Source organism: Periophthalmus magnuspinnatus, chromosome 8, assembly GCF_009829125.3.
Source record: "Periophthalmus magnuspinnatus isolate fPerMag1 chromosome 8, fPerMag1.2.pri, whole genome shotgun sequence".
Taxonomy (NCBI): domain Eukaryota; kingdom Metazoa; phylum Chordata; class Actinopteri; order Gobiiformes; family Gobiidae; genus Periophthalmus; species Periophthalmus magnuspinnatus.
Genome location: NC_047133.1, coordinates 27336517 through 27352728, shown reverse-complemented (window position 1 = coordinate 27352728; position 16212 = coordinate 27336517). Strand labels below are relative to the sequence as shown.

The 16212-nt window shown below is 39.9% G+C and overlaps 2 protein-coding genes across 2 annotated transcripts; one reads left to right on the top strand and one right to left on the bottom strand.

The window, feature by feature from the left end:
• Positions 1-1534: 1534 nt before the first annotated feature.
• Positions 1535-12174, bottom strand: LOC117374930 (voltage-dependent calcium channel gamma-4 subunit-like). The gene is made up of 4 exons (XM_033971167.2): positions 11695-12174; positions 5377-5460; positions 4642-4782; positions 1535-4233 (listed from the first exon to the last, which is right to left on the bottom strand). The coding sequence occupies exons 1-4, from the start codon at positions 11915-11917 to the stop codon at positions 3707-3709; spliced, it is 975 nt and encodes a 324-aa protein (XP_033827058.1). The 5' UTR covers positions 11918-12174; the 3' UTR covers positions 1535-3706.
• A 1284-nt stretch (positions 12175-13458) lies between these two features.
• Positions 13459-16179, top strand: zgc:161969 (uncharacterized protein LOC569044 homolog). The gene is made up of 2 exons (XM_033971311.2): positions 13459-13884; positions 14141-16179. Exons 1-2 carry the CDS (start codon positions 13693-13695, stop codon positions 15830-15832), a joined length of 1884 nt encoding a protein of 627 aa, XP_033827202.1. The 5' UTR covers positions 13459-13692; the 3' UTR covers positions 15833-16179.
• Positions 16180-16212: the final 33 nt, after the last annotated feature.

The following is a 16212-nucleotide window of genomic DNA, read 5'->3' as shown; positions in this document are numbered from 1 at the left end:
TTTAGCACTTACACACACATTGCCCTAGCTTCTTAAAATACTGAATGACAGAATATTTCCAGATACATTAATTGAAAATTAGTCAGAGCCATCATTTCAGCTGGTCCATTTTTGCTTTTACCTTTTTCAGTTCAAAGAAGTAGTGAGAGGCAGTGAAATTGCAAATGGCCAAAACAGCAAATGAGTCCGAAAATGTTGAATTTTGGTAAAGAAACACAATAACTTTTAACTAGCAAATTAAATACACATTTTGATGCCACTGATTGACAGGATTATATCAGCAATAACTATCAATGACACACATTGCACTTTTAAACACAAAATGCAAAAAAAAGACACTTTTTAAAAGACACTGACCCTGCAGAGGGGTCTCTGAAGGGTTCTTTCCTTCCTTGTCATTCTCTCTCTGGGCCCGTGTCTTGCTTTACCCTGGGGAGATTTGTCCTTAAGTGTGTAATAATAGCGCATTAGGGGAGCATCCATGTCTTGTTGGGTGCCCCCCCATTCACTTTTAGCCCTCAAGGGGAGTAGTAGACTATGTGTGTGAGTGAGCACTGGACCAAACACACACCCACATCTGCTGCGTCTCCAAGCAACAAGCGATGGACGAATGGTGGGCAGTGCGTCATTCACATTGGGTGTCGTATACCAGGGGGATCACCTTTATCACGACAAAATAAATCTCTGAAAACCCTAGGGGCCAAAAAGGTCTTGCATTCAACACATGTCATTGGTGTTCAGCAGTCAGTTTTGGTAAGTAGCACAGATGTGCCAAAAAACACTGAAATGAGGATTGACACATGAACTCAGCAGTGATTAGCTTCAATTACGGTTACCCGGGTTTTATTCCTGACTGAAAAAAACATGCTTAATTGGAGGCTAAATTTACCCGTACCAGAAGAGATTGCCTTGCCTTCAGAGGAGACCCAACTGTATTCATTTGCAAATGACAGGCAACATTACTCAAGCAGAATTAGATTAGCCATGCCCCCAAGCCATTTCTATGAGGGTCATGTTAATATTCCATCACTATAAAAACAACAGAAGCAGTTAGAGTGTGTTAGTGTGTTAGCGCAGCCTGCTTCTCTGTCCCATTTGACCTTATAGTCTGGGAGTCTCTGGCCTCCGAGCTGCATGATTTGTGGAATTGAGAGCTAATGAACATAAATTGCACACAAATAAAATTAGACTGAAATTGCAAAAGCATTGATGTAGTTGTTATGTAGCAATAACAACCAAAATAAAATTTTCCCTGCCAGGTAAACAATGTAGTCATGAAGAAATAGATTGGTAGCTAGCGAGAAATTCTGATGAAGAAATTGTTTACATGGCGTCTGAAAATGATAAAAAATTGCACCTAAAGTTTCAAGAGCCAGTTTGAATGACTTTCCTCAAAAGAATGTAACTTTAGACTGAAGTGGTCTGGCAGCACAGCTCTGAGCAACTGAGAGGTGAACGTTCAAGATTCAAGGTCCTCCACAATTAACCACTTTCTAAGGAAAACAAAACCTTTTTCAAAAAGACACAACAATGTAACCCTGATTTAGTTTATTTTTAAATATACAATAAAAATGACAGAGTAACAAGACATGAAACAGGAAGTTTGTAACAAAGGCACTACTATTCAATGACAGAAAACAGTCACATAGTTCTGGTCATTTTTCTTGAACAAAAACATCTCGTTAACACATCTGCACATTAACCTGTTTAATCACAGAGGGCATAACTATAGCCAGAAAATCTCTTCTTACTTCCTAGGCTATACTGCTGTTGGCTTTTTAAGACTGATTAGATTGATTTGATTATTACATGTCAGATGCCTGGAGTAAAGTGTTTATTTAGAAGTTACACTTGGCCAGGAGCTTGGCCTCCTCTTCAGTCTCTAACATGGGATACTTAAAATATATGAAAACAAGTACAAGGATCACTTTTGGTACATCATCTTTAAGGTCTCTTGGCAACTGGGAATGTTCAAAAGACTCCATAATGTGAGTTACATTTCGTTTCTGTACAACTTAATGTGGGTCTAACATGTTTGGTGTGATGACCCAGTGGTCAAACTGCTTAACATGCATGTATTCTACTGGACAGTACTTTGGTCATGTTGAGTTTTGTAAAGTGCTCTATAAATTAATACTGATTGATGTTTAAATTTGATGAAGTATTTCAAACGTTATGTTACCAATATTGAAATGCATCTGGATTTGCCATTGAGCATAGAAGCAAGCATCTATACTTGTCAATAATAGACACTTTCAGACTGTGGTTATGGCTACAGAAGTTCAAGAACTGCAAAAGGAGCAGTGCCAAATTGCCTTTAAAAACAAATTAAACAGCTACCTCAAAATAGACTGTGAATTGTGAATCGAAATGGCTCTTGGTGTGGCAGAATGGACTGGTTGCCTCCTATCTAATAGACTGTCAGGAACCTGATGAAAATCCTATAACCTGCTCAAATGGGATAAGCAGCACATGATAAAAACAAATGTTGTTCAATGTTTTTCTTGCTGAGCTATCTGTCCGTTAGTTCCATTTGTGCTTCTGACAAATAAAATGCACCCATTTCACAAAACAATAATAAGCACATTCAGCAAAATACAGCTGTTGCACAAAAGTAGAAAATGTTCATAAGTTATTTTTTCTTCTGTGCCACCTCACATTACAAAACAAATATCCAAAATACAATAGTTTGGGGCTGAAAGCCATTGTAAGCAGAATATAATTAGTACATGTTCACTGTAGAATGATTCCAGATTACAAAAGGTTTGCCTGTACATGTTCTAACATGTTCTCATACATTTATATACAGGGAGGTGACTACTTTACAGTACAAACACATTGAGATTTTTTCACGCTAGAAAATTGTACAGATGGCTTTCTTTTACATAGGCTTGTTTAGTCCCTTCTTTCTTTGTACGACACCAAAAACACAGAACAGAATCAAATATTATATTTCAGGTTTGTGAGCTTGCTAAAATCCACAACCAGCTGAATAGCCCTAAGACTGTAAAGACACATTGATCAAGCATTCATTCATAGGACCTCTCAAACATTAATGGCATTTTCTCCAATTGTAGATAATATGTAATCATCTCATAGGCTATACCTGAGAGAACTAAAGACTGTACAAGTAAAACAGTGGATACCAGAGAGGTATGTGGATAGAATGACAAACATGGAGTTCACGATTTGGTGTCTGGCTCAGATCTTTAGTTATAATTGTATAATGTACACAGTGTTACATCTGGGTGGAGGACATTCTAAAAGATATGGAAGATACGCACAGGACAAAAACTGGCATTAGTTCAAGCCAATAAATGGTGGAGGATAAACTCTCTCCTAAAGGCCTACAGAGGGAGAGCATAAGGCATGACTTAACTTACAGAGACATGTGGAGTTGACTTTTCTTAGCACCATGTTATATCATTTACAAGTCTGCTGAAGACACCACTCTTGGAAATGGTGTGTGGCAACAGCTGCACAGGTCAAGGCCACAGCTGAAAGGTAACACTGGTTTGGCTATGGTACACTTAATGGAGAATCTACTTTGAAAGTCTTAAGCAACGAAAGAAAAAACACATAGTTGACTCTGTCTAGGTCACTGTCTGAAATGTTCTTCAAGGCATTCTCTTCAAGAAAGCCTTTTCAATTCATGACTATTCTAAGGCAGGTCAGCCATATTGGTTTTGTTCTAAGATGGAGTTGCTCACACTGGTGTTGTCCTGCGGTTGCCTCCATCTTTTAAATCATTGGGAAAACAGTTATGGACCTGTAAGAACTCAGCTGCTGCCTCGTGTTCTGGGCTGTAGGTGTTTTCGGTGACACTGTCGCGTGCTAATGCATACATAGACAGTTCATCTAGAGGTCCGCTGGAAGACGGCGCCCTCTTTAGGCCAACTACTGGAGAGTTTTCACGTGAAGCTTCAGTGGAGTGAGAACTTGTGTGGGACGTCCGCCGGCGGTAGCGAAAACTGGGTATCCTGGAGTAAGGAGAGGAGGAGGAGAGAGACCGAATGAACTCTCGCCGTGCCTTCCAACGGATCTCTTTGTTTTTCTCAATGTAAATGTTAATAGCCAGCACTGCCACAGTTTCTGCCACAATGAAGGACAGAGCGCCAAAGTAGAAGGACCAGCCATAGGAATAGGTGTATTTTTTGTCATCGTCCCGTTTGTCACTGGGGTCACCTGCATTGCTGGAGATATACACAATAATTCCAATGATGTTGCTGAGGCCTAAAAAGAAAAAGACACCAATGAACCATTAATAATATCTAGTAGTGCACATTATAGTAATGGATACATCTTTAGCCTTAGTAGAAATATGCAGTCACAATCAGTAAGGCATGAAAAGGACAGTTTGAAACATGCATTAGTTTTGGATGTCCTGCTGCCATACAATGCCATTACATTGCATTCTATTGTTGACCTAACACAATGGGCTTTACTAGTGATTACTCACACAGTCACTGTTCTAATCACTGACAAAAGCCCACATTGTCCAGTGGAGTTCATCTTTATGATTGCTCCATTGATTAGGCTGGACGTGTGACCACAGGTGGCTTATAGCTGCAGTTGCTTCTTTATGGGCTTAAATGCACCGATGATTGGCCCTGACTGTGAGAGGCCTGGTGTAACACTCACCTGCTGCTACAAACAAGATGCCCGCGCTGAGGAGGACTGTGTTGGTTTTATTATACAGGCGGCCCACTCCGACACACAGCCCCCCGAGCATCAGCAGCACTGTGCTCAGGATGGGAAACATGCTGGAGGCACGCACAATACCTGCACACAAATGGACATTATGTTAACAGAGCCAATGATCAGAAAAAGAATGCTATTCAGATAAATGTCAATGTAAATCAAAATAATAATTGAATATTTAATAAACATCTTAATTTGAATGACTATATTACTATAAATATTTTTGGGACATACCAAAAATATTGTAATTATACAAGTCTTCAGTCTTCGGTAGAGTTGGTTCAACTTACATGAGGATATAGATCCCTAATGTTTATGTTTCTACTTTGAATCTGCTGTAGGATGTCCACAGAAATAAAAGGCTGTGCTATTTGACACTTTTCCAAGGATGGTGGAGTCTATTGAACTGTAAAGCTGGCCCTCTACGCAGCCTGGTTAATGGGCTGCACTGATAAGAGTTTTTGTTCTTTCTGTCATAATAGGCAGATCCTGAATTGGCTGCGACTTCAGACGAGGTAAAGCCAAACTCATCACAATCCTTCATGAGTCATTTTTAATTGTTTGTCAGGGAAATTAAAGGGACCTCATTATTGAGCAAAGATGGATTTTAAAAAATCATTATCGCGAAATAGCAGAGTAGATTAATCTCAGTTCCAACTTCAAATAAAAACTCACGCAGTAGGTACTCGGAGCTGTCTGTGTCATAGTCATTGTCGTCAGGAAAGTGGTTGATTCTGTAACAGCTGCCTTGATTGATCCCTACAAAACAAAGAAAAGACATTTGGGGTCAGATAATGACTCACAGCCCACTTGCACAACTATCTGGAGAATACTAATTAATTAAAGCTTTGGAGCAGGAAATGTTCAACATATTTTTAGCTTAATAACATGGATATTATCAACACATCACATGAATGTATGTGGTCTTTGGTTAAATATAACCTAATTTATAGGTTAAATTGAGTTTACATTTTTGAACAGAACAATACAAATGTGTTATGCCACGTTCATACATGCATCTTTGATTTATTTACTATTTGAGCTGCTTGGAGGTTTATTAATACAGCTCACAGTCCAGTGTGAACATGTTCACCCTACAAGGGACATTCTCACCGCATACACTAAAATGCCCTGTTTCTCTGAGTCACTGGAAGCCAAAAGAATGGGTTTGCTTAAAGGCACCAAATCAGTTTGTACAACAATGTGCTGACCACAGGGCACAGTGCCTATAGACAGATATGACGAGTATGCAGTAGGTGGGATGGAGGTTAAAGGGGCTGATGGCTGTAAGTGAGCAGAATAAACAACAGCTCATGGAGCAATGGAGGCGGGCCTGGGTTAATGGATGTGCACAAAGATGTGCCGTTAGCTAATTCACCACTTGGACCAAGAAACCTGTCATGTGTCAGTCAACAGCGCACAGAAGATTTTCACACCATTACCATGGTGAAATTGAATATTGTTTAGATATTATTTAAATTACACAGACACAAAAGATGTTATATTTTTAATATTACAGTTAAAGTGAGTGTTATGTGGATATAAGGAATCAATGATCAAGCTGAAATCACAAAGTGAGCATTCCACATTTGTTAAATACTGAAACTCTAGAAAGATTTTATTTGACACACTATGATATGGCATACGGCCATTAGCATTAAAGGTTCACTATGTAACTCGGAGGGTCCACCACCTGCTTGTCTACAGAAAGATGTTATTGTTTTGTTTAGAATTATAATATAGGAGTAAATGTATCTATCTCTATGGAGACAAGCGGTTAGAGCCACCAGCCCAAATATTTTAACAGACAAAATCTTGAAAAAATACAAGATAGGTTTATGTCATGGACTGTAAATGGTTTATGTTATATACGTAACCAGAAAAATTATACGTGTTTAATACTAAAGCATATATGTGTTTCCCATCTCCTCCAGTGCAGAAATATGTACGTTCATTCTTGTGTAGCTAGTCAGCTGCTGTTGTATCGACATCACTCTCACGATACCTGTCAACTCCATTTCCCAGGTGTCCAGCTCCATGCACACCAGTGTGATTGTCTGCTACACAGCTTTAAGCCCACACTATTAACTGGGTCTGCAGCTTAATAAAGGACATGAAATTAATTTGAGTCAGATGTGTTGAAATGGAGCAGGCATTTCTGTGTCTAGTAACTGAAGGGATTCAGGAAGAAGACTATTTTGAGCTTTGATGTGAGATTTCACTTCAGGCACATGTTGCTTCAGGCACATGCTAACAAGAGCAGACTAGGTAACAAAAATATAAACACCTTATCAGCCATGTTAATTACAGTGTAAACACCAAATCACACTTTTTTCTTAATATATTCAGACATTCTTTGCCCTCTTTATTATTTCACAAAACATGTTACTTTTGTATGCGTTTCTTTTCCATCCATCCATGGGTAAGCCTTGTAACAAACTGTTTTCACTGATGTGTAATGCCCCAATAAATGGTCCATGTAATTAGAAGGCTGTTAATTTATAGGTGACAAGCAGGTGTCTGTGAGTTAGTGATATGTGCAGTGGTCAGGAGGGATGACTCTAATGACAGAATACAACCGAGACATCACTGAGGCAGGTGGAGCCGATACTAAACGATAAATGGGACAAGATCAGGTTCTCCTAGAGCTAATATTCAATTTGTGCAACATAGCTGCGTTTGTGGCCAATTTGTACTTTTCAGGAGTTTCATTAGCACATAAGCAAGAGGTCAAGGCATTTACTTGAAACAATCAAGCCACGTTTGTCTAATTATTATTATTATTATTATTATTATTATTATTATTATTATTATTATTATTATTATTATTATTATTATTATTATTATTATTATTATGTGAAGAATATCCATATGACCTCCATGTTGCACATGTATTTTTTATATGTTGACTATTCTTAATTAAACTGTGCTGAGAGACATGTGGTTCTCAAGAGTGCCACATAGTGGTGGGAGGTCCTAATAAGTCTTCAGTCCCTTGGGTGTCAGATGTGTCATGATGATACAATTGACTGAATTTAATTTAAATATTGCATTTCCCAATAAAGTTATCCATACTGTCAAACAGGGTCAAAATAGTAAAGCCAGTAACCAGCAGTCAAGAGAGAAGTTTTTTTTTTTTTTTTTTATTTATTTATTTTGTGCAAGTATGGGCATATATTACCACTCTGTCCCAAAAAGAGACATACAGACATTACAAGTGAGACAGCTGCTTGTAGTCCACAGTATTAAGATGCACGGAGAAACACAACTTTCTGTCGAGTATGAACTGTATTGGATTTTTTTTCCCATTAGTTTGGTTTAAACAACACAAATCACAACACAATCACCCATCTCAAAAGAATGGCACCTTGTGTTAATTCCTTATAAAATATTTTTACTTGTACTTAATTCACCTGAAGCCCCACCTCGTAGTTTTGTAACCAAAAAAGACTAAAATAAAAGCATGTGACTTGCACCTGCATGTCGCATGTCGGGGGATGTTCCAAAGTATGGTTTTATGGTTCTATTTCCATGGAATCCTGAAGGTAACAAGCCAAAGTTACGAGGTGTTGCTTTAAATTCAGAATATTGGAGCAGATGGCATCTCTTTGCTTGTTTTATGAAAAGAAGACACCCATCCACACTGTTGTTACAGGGAGGTTAAAGGAGTCAATGGAGAGAAGAAAACTCCAAAGACAGGAGCAGCAGAAAAGGCCACATGTGTTTTGCAGGTAAAGGTCAGGATGGTTGTACAATGTGGGAAAAGATACGACCATTCTAGAGATAGAAACCTTCATATTATATTTAAAGGAAACTTGTACAGGAAAGAATGTAAATTCAGTCTGCATGATTTGATTTGATTTTTACATTTTTCGTATCACTGTAATAACCCCTTAGACTTCTATCTCCAATCTCCAGTTCCTCATAAAGACACATAAGCTTTCCTTAACATTTGTCTGCACTGAACAAGACAAACAAACACTATTGCATTCTTGTGTTGAGGACAAATTACACTGTCAAAATCCAAATGTCATGGTTACGCCATGCACAGTAGACATTTTTAACCACACCATTGTTTAGAGTTACACTAACTAATGTTTCCTGATTTAAAATAGAGAAAGGAGGTGCAATTTAAACTTGCTTCTAGCTCTTGAGAACCCCTCAGCACATGTTAGGATGTCACATCCAGGTGGAGAAAAAAAGCCAGGTTTTAATATATTTTATGAGGTATTTTAATGTCTAGTCTCCAATATCTTCCGTGACAACAGAGTGATCATCTTCTACACAAGGTAAGGCTCCAGGTAAGCCCCAGATAAAGGCTGTTTTTTTCAGTTTTGACATAAAAAAAATAAGTATTCCCTCTCACAAAATGAAACAATTCATTAAACTTGTAGTGTTGTGTGAAGAGTGTGGAGAACCCTGAGAGCCATGCGAGCAGGAATAAAGATGTAATCAATCATATGTTTTAAATATTCAATAAAAGCATTTTTTTTTCTTTTTTATCATTGTTTTAGTAAAAGTTGTATTTCTTTTCATGTAGCCCTCAGGAGGAGAGAAGAGCCATATAATTTTAAAATCAACCAACATTTTTCTTGGCCAAGAAAGTATGAAAGAAAAGCCATTTGTAGTAGAAATCAGTGTCACCATGCAGGCTGTGATTTTGTCAAACATGCCACAGCTGAGGATTTTCATGTATTTGCACTGCTATGTGATCTGCTGTGAAATGGTATAAATTAAGTAAACATTCACAAAGTTACATGGAGGTCATGGGCAGGAACATGACAGTTTTAAATGACAAAACAGGAGGATTTCCTGCTTTTCAGTTGCTTAATTGCTGCAATTGTACTTTACTTACTAAGTTTAACCTAAAAGCTTAAAATCACCAGATTCACCAAGATCACCATAGTTTTAGAAAAATCCTGCTCAGGCAGTGACCTGCATGACCTCATTAAACGTTTGGCCAGTTCCAAAACAATTGCACATTTTAGATTAAAAGGATTTATTACAATATTTTATAGCCCCTATAGAACGGGTCAAGATGTACACCATTGTGAGGAATATTTACAATACGTAAACATCATGATACAAAACATGAGAGAAGACAAACAGAGGAATACTTATTACTGTGCCTTATACTGCCTGACTTTAATTACACTTGCATAATACACAGTTCAAATGACAAAGCGTCCCGAGCTCTATCTCAAACACACCTCCATGCAACCCTGTCTGTATTAGCTTGCTTTCAAGCTTGTTGTGTCCAATGTAAACACAGCCAATATCCTACCGCTCACACCAATTTCCCACCAACTGAGATGTTTACTGTAAATACATACCTGATAATTGTGTACCTAGAGCTTTTTAATGGATATTAATGCAAATCAGTGAACTTGTGGTGACCTGCAATGAATTAAAATAATTGTCAAGATGCTACAGAATTACTCCAATATTTTTTATGTGGTTTACAGGGTAAATGACTAATGGTGTATATTTGCCAGCATATACCTGCAGCATTTTTGTCTACTCATATGCACTTTGTCAGACCTTTGAATCGTTCTTCATCACTTTCAGATGTTCCTTTCACTAAGTGCCTTCATGCTGCCTCACCACAAAAAGGTCCCACAGCCGGCTGGCTGTTTAAGACTTTGAGGCAAGGTACTGTAAGATCAGATTAAGTGAGCTGCTGATCAAGCTCAACATGTCAGTGCAATCTGTGCTTACTGTTATGGTCCGTGCAAAGCTGCCCCTGTCCGTGCAGAGCTGGGGGGAAGGGGGGGGGGGGGGGGGGGGGGGGGGGGAATGAGCCTTGTTTCCTGCTCTATACTTATGAGTCTCCATGACAACAGAGCCACTGTCCAGCAGCTTGAAGAGACACAAACTATGAGCACGCCCGGCAGCAAATCATAAGACAGGCCATTTTTGTTTGTACAAATCACTGGCTTTTGTGCATGAAAGGTGCTCACCTTCATTCAAGTTAGTGAATAAAAAGTAGCCTGATTTGTTTTCTAGACTCTAGACAGATATTACAGTTAGGCTACATGTGACAATAAAAATAACTGAATCTGTAGGTTTTATAGGCCTGTTTTTAATGTATTTATCTGATAGAACCTAAACCATTTCTGTAGAAAGTTATATTTCTTTATTCGCAGTAGCTGATAACAGCGACAGTTCTTTGAACAAATCCACCCAGCCACATCACTTACTCATTGACAGTTGAGGCGTGGTGTCAAGAGGTTCCGGAAGGAAAATTGTTCAATGAATGAGTGTCTACCACTGAAACAAGACGTCATTGTGAGCGCACCTTTCCGACAAGAGACGCTTTATACGAAAACAATGAAATAGGCCTAATGAAAGTACTGTGCTACACAGGCCGTTTGGATGTAATAAATGTGCTAATTTCTTTTGGACATGACGTGAACCTAGAGTCATCTATTTTTAAAGCGCCGGGCATGTTTCCATAGCAATTTCAGTGAAGTTGCCAAGCAACAGCATCGGATACAAAGAAGATATGAATGAAAGTATAGTCGACGGCGCGCACATTTCCTGGCAGGGACCGGCGCAACTGAATGGGCTCAGACGCGCCACTTGGCACCATAATGTGCACGCCAAACTGTACTGGGGTGAGCCGCTGCTTTGCGCGCCCATGCAATTAGTATACAGTCCCAGATATGTAGCCCATTAAAACAGTCAAAAAACAAAACAACACACACACACACACACAAACAAAAACAAAACATAATCCTATTCTTTTTTTCGATTAGCAAAAAATGCTGTGCGTAAAGTCCATGTTTCTCAAAACATAACACACCTATCAGTGGCAATATAGCCATTTGAAGGATGAGAATCCAAAAATTACCAAAAGCAATACAAATGACAGTAGTCTATTATAGTTTTAAGAAGGCTACACTAATCTATCAAAGCAAATCGAATAACGTTGTCCGTGCGTAATTGTGCAGGTGAAGCCAAAGTGCATGAAGACTACATAGAGAGGTTTACCTTCTATGCAGCAGATCCTCCAGAGCCCGGAATGGGTCAGGTCCCCCTTTTTGCTTTTGGGCTGAGGCTGACTTTCATCTGTAGTTAAATTGGTGCCGTTACAAATATATGCCCGCGAATAGAGCCAGTAGTCCGTGCCGATGGCGATAGTCATGAGACTGAAGGCAGCAAAAGCACCCACTGTGGCCAGCAACGTCTGAACCCCGCGGTCACACCAAGCCATAGTGCCACATAGCCTTCAACCATCAAAGTGTGGTGACCAGAAGAGAGACCGATGTTCACCACAGACTGACGGTAAGAGACGCGCAAGGACCCCACCTGTTCCCACTCCACATGCTCCACAGATGTTCAAAGCGCACAAAGCAGCGCGCGCAGAGCACCCTGAGTCTTTTGGACGCACCAAGAACCCCCTCGACACTTCTTCTTTAAGTCCATCGACTTCATCTTTATCTAGCGCACTTTTGACTGTTTTTCCAGACTGCCACTCAGATAAAACCTATTGCCTATATTTGCGACGTCAAGACTCTTAAGTCAAACCACACCCACATCGCATCTAACCAATGGAAATCAAGTCCGGTGGAAACAGAGCGATCAATTAAACATTAAAAGTTGTTTAATTTATAGGCCAATTGTCTAATAGTATTTTTAAAAGGGTAATAAAGAATGCTTTCCTGGCTGTGTTAGTCCATAGTCCATGTGGTACCTGTGTAGAAAGTTTACGAAAAAAAATAAATAAATAAAAAAAATAGTGAGAATTTCTCAGTTCTCAGTTCCCAGTAGACCTGCAACCAGTTCAGAACAAAGGACATGAAGGTTGTTGTACTGGAGAACAGGAGAACCATTACGCACACTAACTTTGCCACTTGTTGACTGTAGCTGTGTCAAACGAAGAAATGTTCTCTTAAGAATGTATTTATTTATTTTTACATTTCTGGTCTCACGAATCAAAATTAATTGTAGCCTATTTGAACCTAAATTAAAAATATAAGCTTATAACTTCTTTAATGTTGAAATGTAGCCCATTATCAACAACATTTTATTGACCTGTGGTCTGAGGTTTCTATATGTCATGTTCAGATGCTCAGATGTTCAGATGTGCTGTTTTCTTGCACAGGACAGCTGACGTCACTGACGTTTAGACTCGTGCATGGGCTCCATAACGACCTACTTCATGGGTTCCCAAACTTTTTGAGCTAAAGAACCCTTCATCGGTATGAAAATATATCCCGAGGACCCCGTATTGTCCTCCACAATTATATCACAATAAAATTCTGAAGTTCAAACCATGTAGGCTATTTGCATGAAAGATTAATTTGTTATAGCCCTTAATTTATTGGTGTATGCTAGTTACCAAAACATTATATGTTATATGATTGAAGCCTATATCATCAGAGAACATAGCCTTGGCCCATTTAAGTAAGCTAATGATCAATATTATCACCATTTTTGGGAGACCCCCAACACATGGTCCCCAGTACGCCAGTTGATGGCGCCAAGATACTAAAAAAGAACAAAGTCGCACGTCGTCATTAAACCTTTCTGCGCATGCGTAGTTCGAAACTTTGCCGTGTGCGCGATGTGGCTTCGGGCGCGTCCCATCTCTGTTTACTCGCCTCCTCAAAGCCTCGACTCCTCGATTCCTTAGCTGTAAGTATAACCCTTTAGGGAGAGAAGACCAATAGTAACAGTGTGGCCCTCTCCTGTATGGCTCTCTCTCATCTGTGGGCGGGGGTTAATGCGGAGGAATAAAGGAGTTGAAGCTTTGAGGAGGAAAGGGAACAGAGATTGAACGCGCTCCTCAAGTGTGTCTTTTGGCGTGCACGCTCGGCACGTCATTGGCCATGCTGTATGTTCTCGCCCACATTTAACAAAGACCTGCCCCTTTTCAGGAGGATCTCTCCGCCGCCATCGTTACTTTACCTGTAATCATTACTAAATAGGATTACGCTACTTTTATCAAATATCGAGACCTCTGTTTTCAACGGCACAGTGTTCGAAATGGAAGTGGTTCAAAATGAGACCACCACCGAAACCAAAACGGCAATAAATTCTTGGCGTTACCGCCACCATTTCACGTACAAGGCAGACCAAGGAAAAAATATCATCGTTCAATGTAATCTATGCCTTCCGAAGGTTAACCTCTTGTCCACATCGAAGACATCCACTTCAAATCTAAAGAAGCACTTAGACGTAAGTCATATAGCATTCTCTAATCAGAGAAAACCTGTAGGTTTATGCGTAAAAACACTGAAAACCCCAGTTACGTTACACGTCTGCTTGTCTATTACTTATTCGTGGCGCTGCAAGATGTCTGCCGTGTGCGCTTTATTTTACTGTTCCTTTGGTTGTCACGTTGTAGTGTTGTCGGTGTAAGTTTGTTGCTCTGAAGTTGGTATCTACAACAAATAAAAACTCAAAGCGTTTCATTCTTTCTTTCTTTTTTCAGAGAACACATTTGGGCTGTGATGCCAGGCCTGATGCCAAGAGGGCAAGGAGAGACGAAAGCTCCCACTGCCAACTCAAAAAAATAAAAGCAGAAATCCTCTCCAAATGTTTGACTCAAACACGGATTGACGATCTTATCTTTGACTTTGTTGTAGAAGACTGTCAGTCCTTTTATTTGCTGGAACAGCCTGGCTTCAAAAAACTAATTGCTGGCTTAAGTGAAGGGCTTAAGGTTACAGACAGAGTTACTTTATTCACAAAGGTTGACCTGGCTTTCTCCAAAATGCGCGAGGAGGTGATGGCAAAACTAACCACCATCCAGTATGTTTGCACCACTGCAGACATCTGGACAGCCAATAGTGAGAGCTTTCTGGGAATGACCTGCCACTGGATTGACCCCAACTCCCTGGAGAGGAAGTCTGCTGCATTGGGTTTTGCCAGGCTTCAGGGTAGAGTAACATATGAGACCATCGCTGGACGAATACATGACATTCACCTGGCATATAATATTGAAGGCAAAGTACAGACAACCTTTACTGACAATGGGAGTCCTTTTATCAGCGTTTTCAAGGAGTTTGGTCTGAATAACCAAGAGAAGGATGACATTGGACACTTTGAGAATGTAAGTGCTGTGCTTGATGGAGAGCCAGAGCAGGACATGCTGCTGTTCCTGCCTCCCGTCCAGCGCTGTGCCTCTCATACTCTTGAGCACATTGTCACAGAGGACTTTTGGCGGGCTATATCACAGGGCCCCATGTGTCAGCTGCATTACAGTGCAATGTCCAAGCTGTATAGCATATGGAGTAAATGTCATCACATACAAGTTGGCATGGGCTGTGCAGAGGAGATCAGCAGGATGGCACTTATTGTTCCTAATGTCATCCGCTGGAATGTGGAGTATTGTGCTATTCAGAAGATTGTCTCACTCAGTGAGCGTGAGCTGACAGAGCTGTGTGCCCGTCTCGAGGTCCAACGATTGCAACCAGAGGAGATGGCCTTCCTCAAAGAATATGTGACTGTATTCCACCCACTTGCTTTTGCACTTGAACTTTTTCAAGCAGAACAGAAATGTTATTTTGGTCTAGTCATTCCAACTGTCCTCAGCCTTAAGACAAAGCTGAATGAGCATAAAGATGCAGCAAACTACCTTGGTGATGTTATAAATGCTATTGTTGTGGCCATTGATATGCGCTTCCAAGAGTTGTTTTCCAGCACAGAGGCAAAGATTGCAACTGCAACAACTCCTCAGTTTCGACTTTGGTGGATGGCAGCATCTGAGAGAGAAGAAATGTGTGCTATGCTCGCTTCAATGGCATCTCAAGTGGATCTAAGTGTGGTCACAGATGGAGCAAGCACTGAAACTCTGCCTACCATTCAGTCAGAGGATGACTTCTTTAACTATGGGCCTGTGAAGCCGCCAGTGCAAGTGCAGTCGCGGACTGTAACAGAGGAGATTAAGAAGTATGTTGAAGGAACAGGGAAGACCCTGGAGTGTCTACAGGACTTTCCCAGAGTCAAGCAGCTCTTTCTCAAGTACAACACAATGCTGCCCTCCACAGCGCCTGTGCAGCGCCTCTTCAGTCAGAAAGGCAATCTGGTTAACTGTCAGAGAAACGTTCTTACTGATGGCTATTTTGAGCGCATTCAGCTCTTGAAATACAATGGTCATCTGTACACAGCCACCACCAAGTAAAACCTTTTATTATTCATAACCATTTTTCATTTGCAGGATCAAATGTGTCATGAAGATATCACCAAAGTAAACCCTATAAACTGTCTTTACTTTTGCTTGTTTGCATATGTTCAGTTCAGTAATTGCCTTCTTGTATATAGAATATGGTACGTGACAATCGTAAGCAAAAAAGGAAAAAAAAGACAAAAAAACATACATTAAAACAATTATTCTGTCATTGTGATTTGAGGTAGTCACAGGGTTTTACTCAAGTGATTGTGTCTGATGATTTTTTTTCTACAGCTGTTGTATGCAAATGCACCTTCACTTATATTTTTTATTATGTATAAAATATGACTGAACACTCATATGCCTTGAGTTTTTAATAAATACTAGTTTAG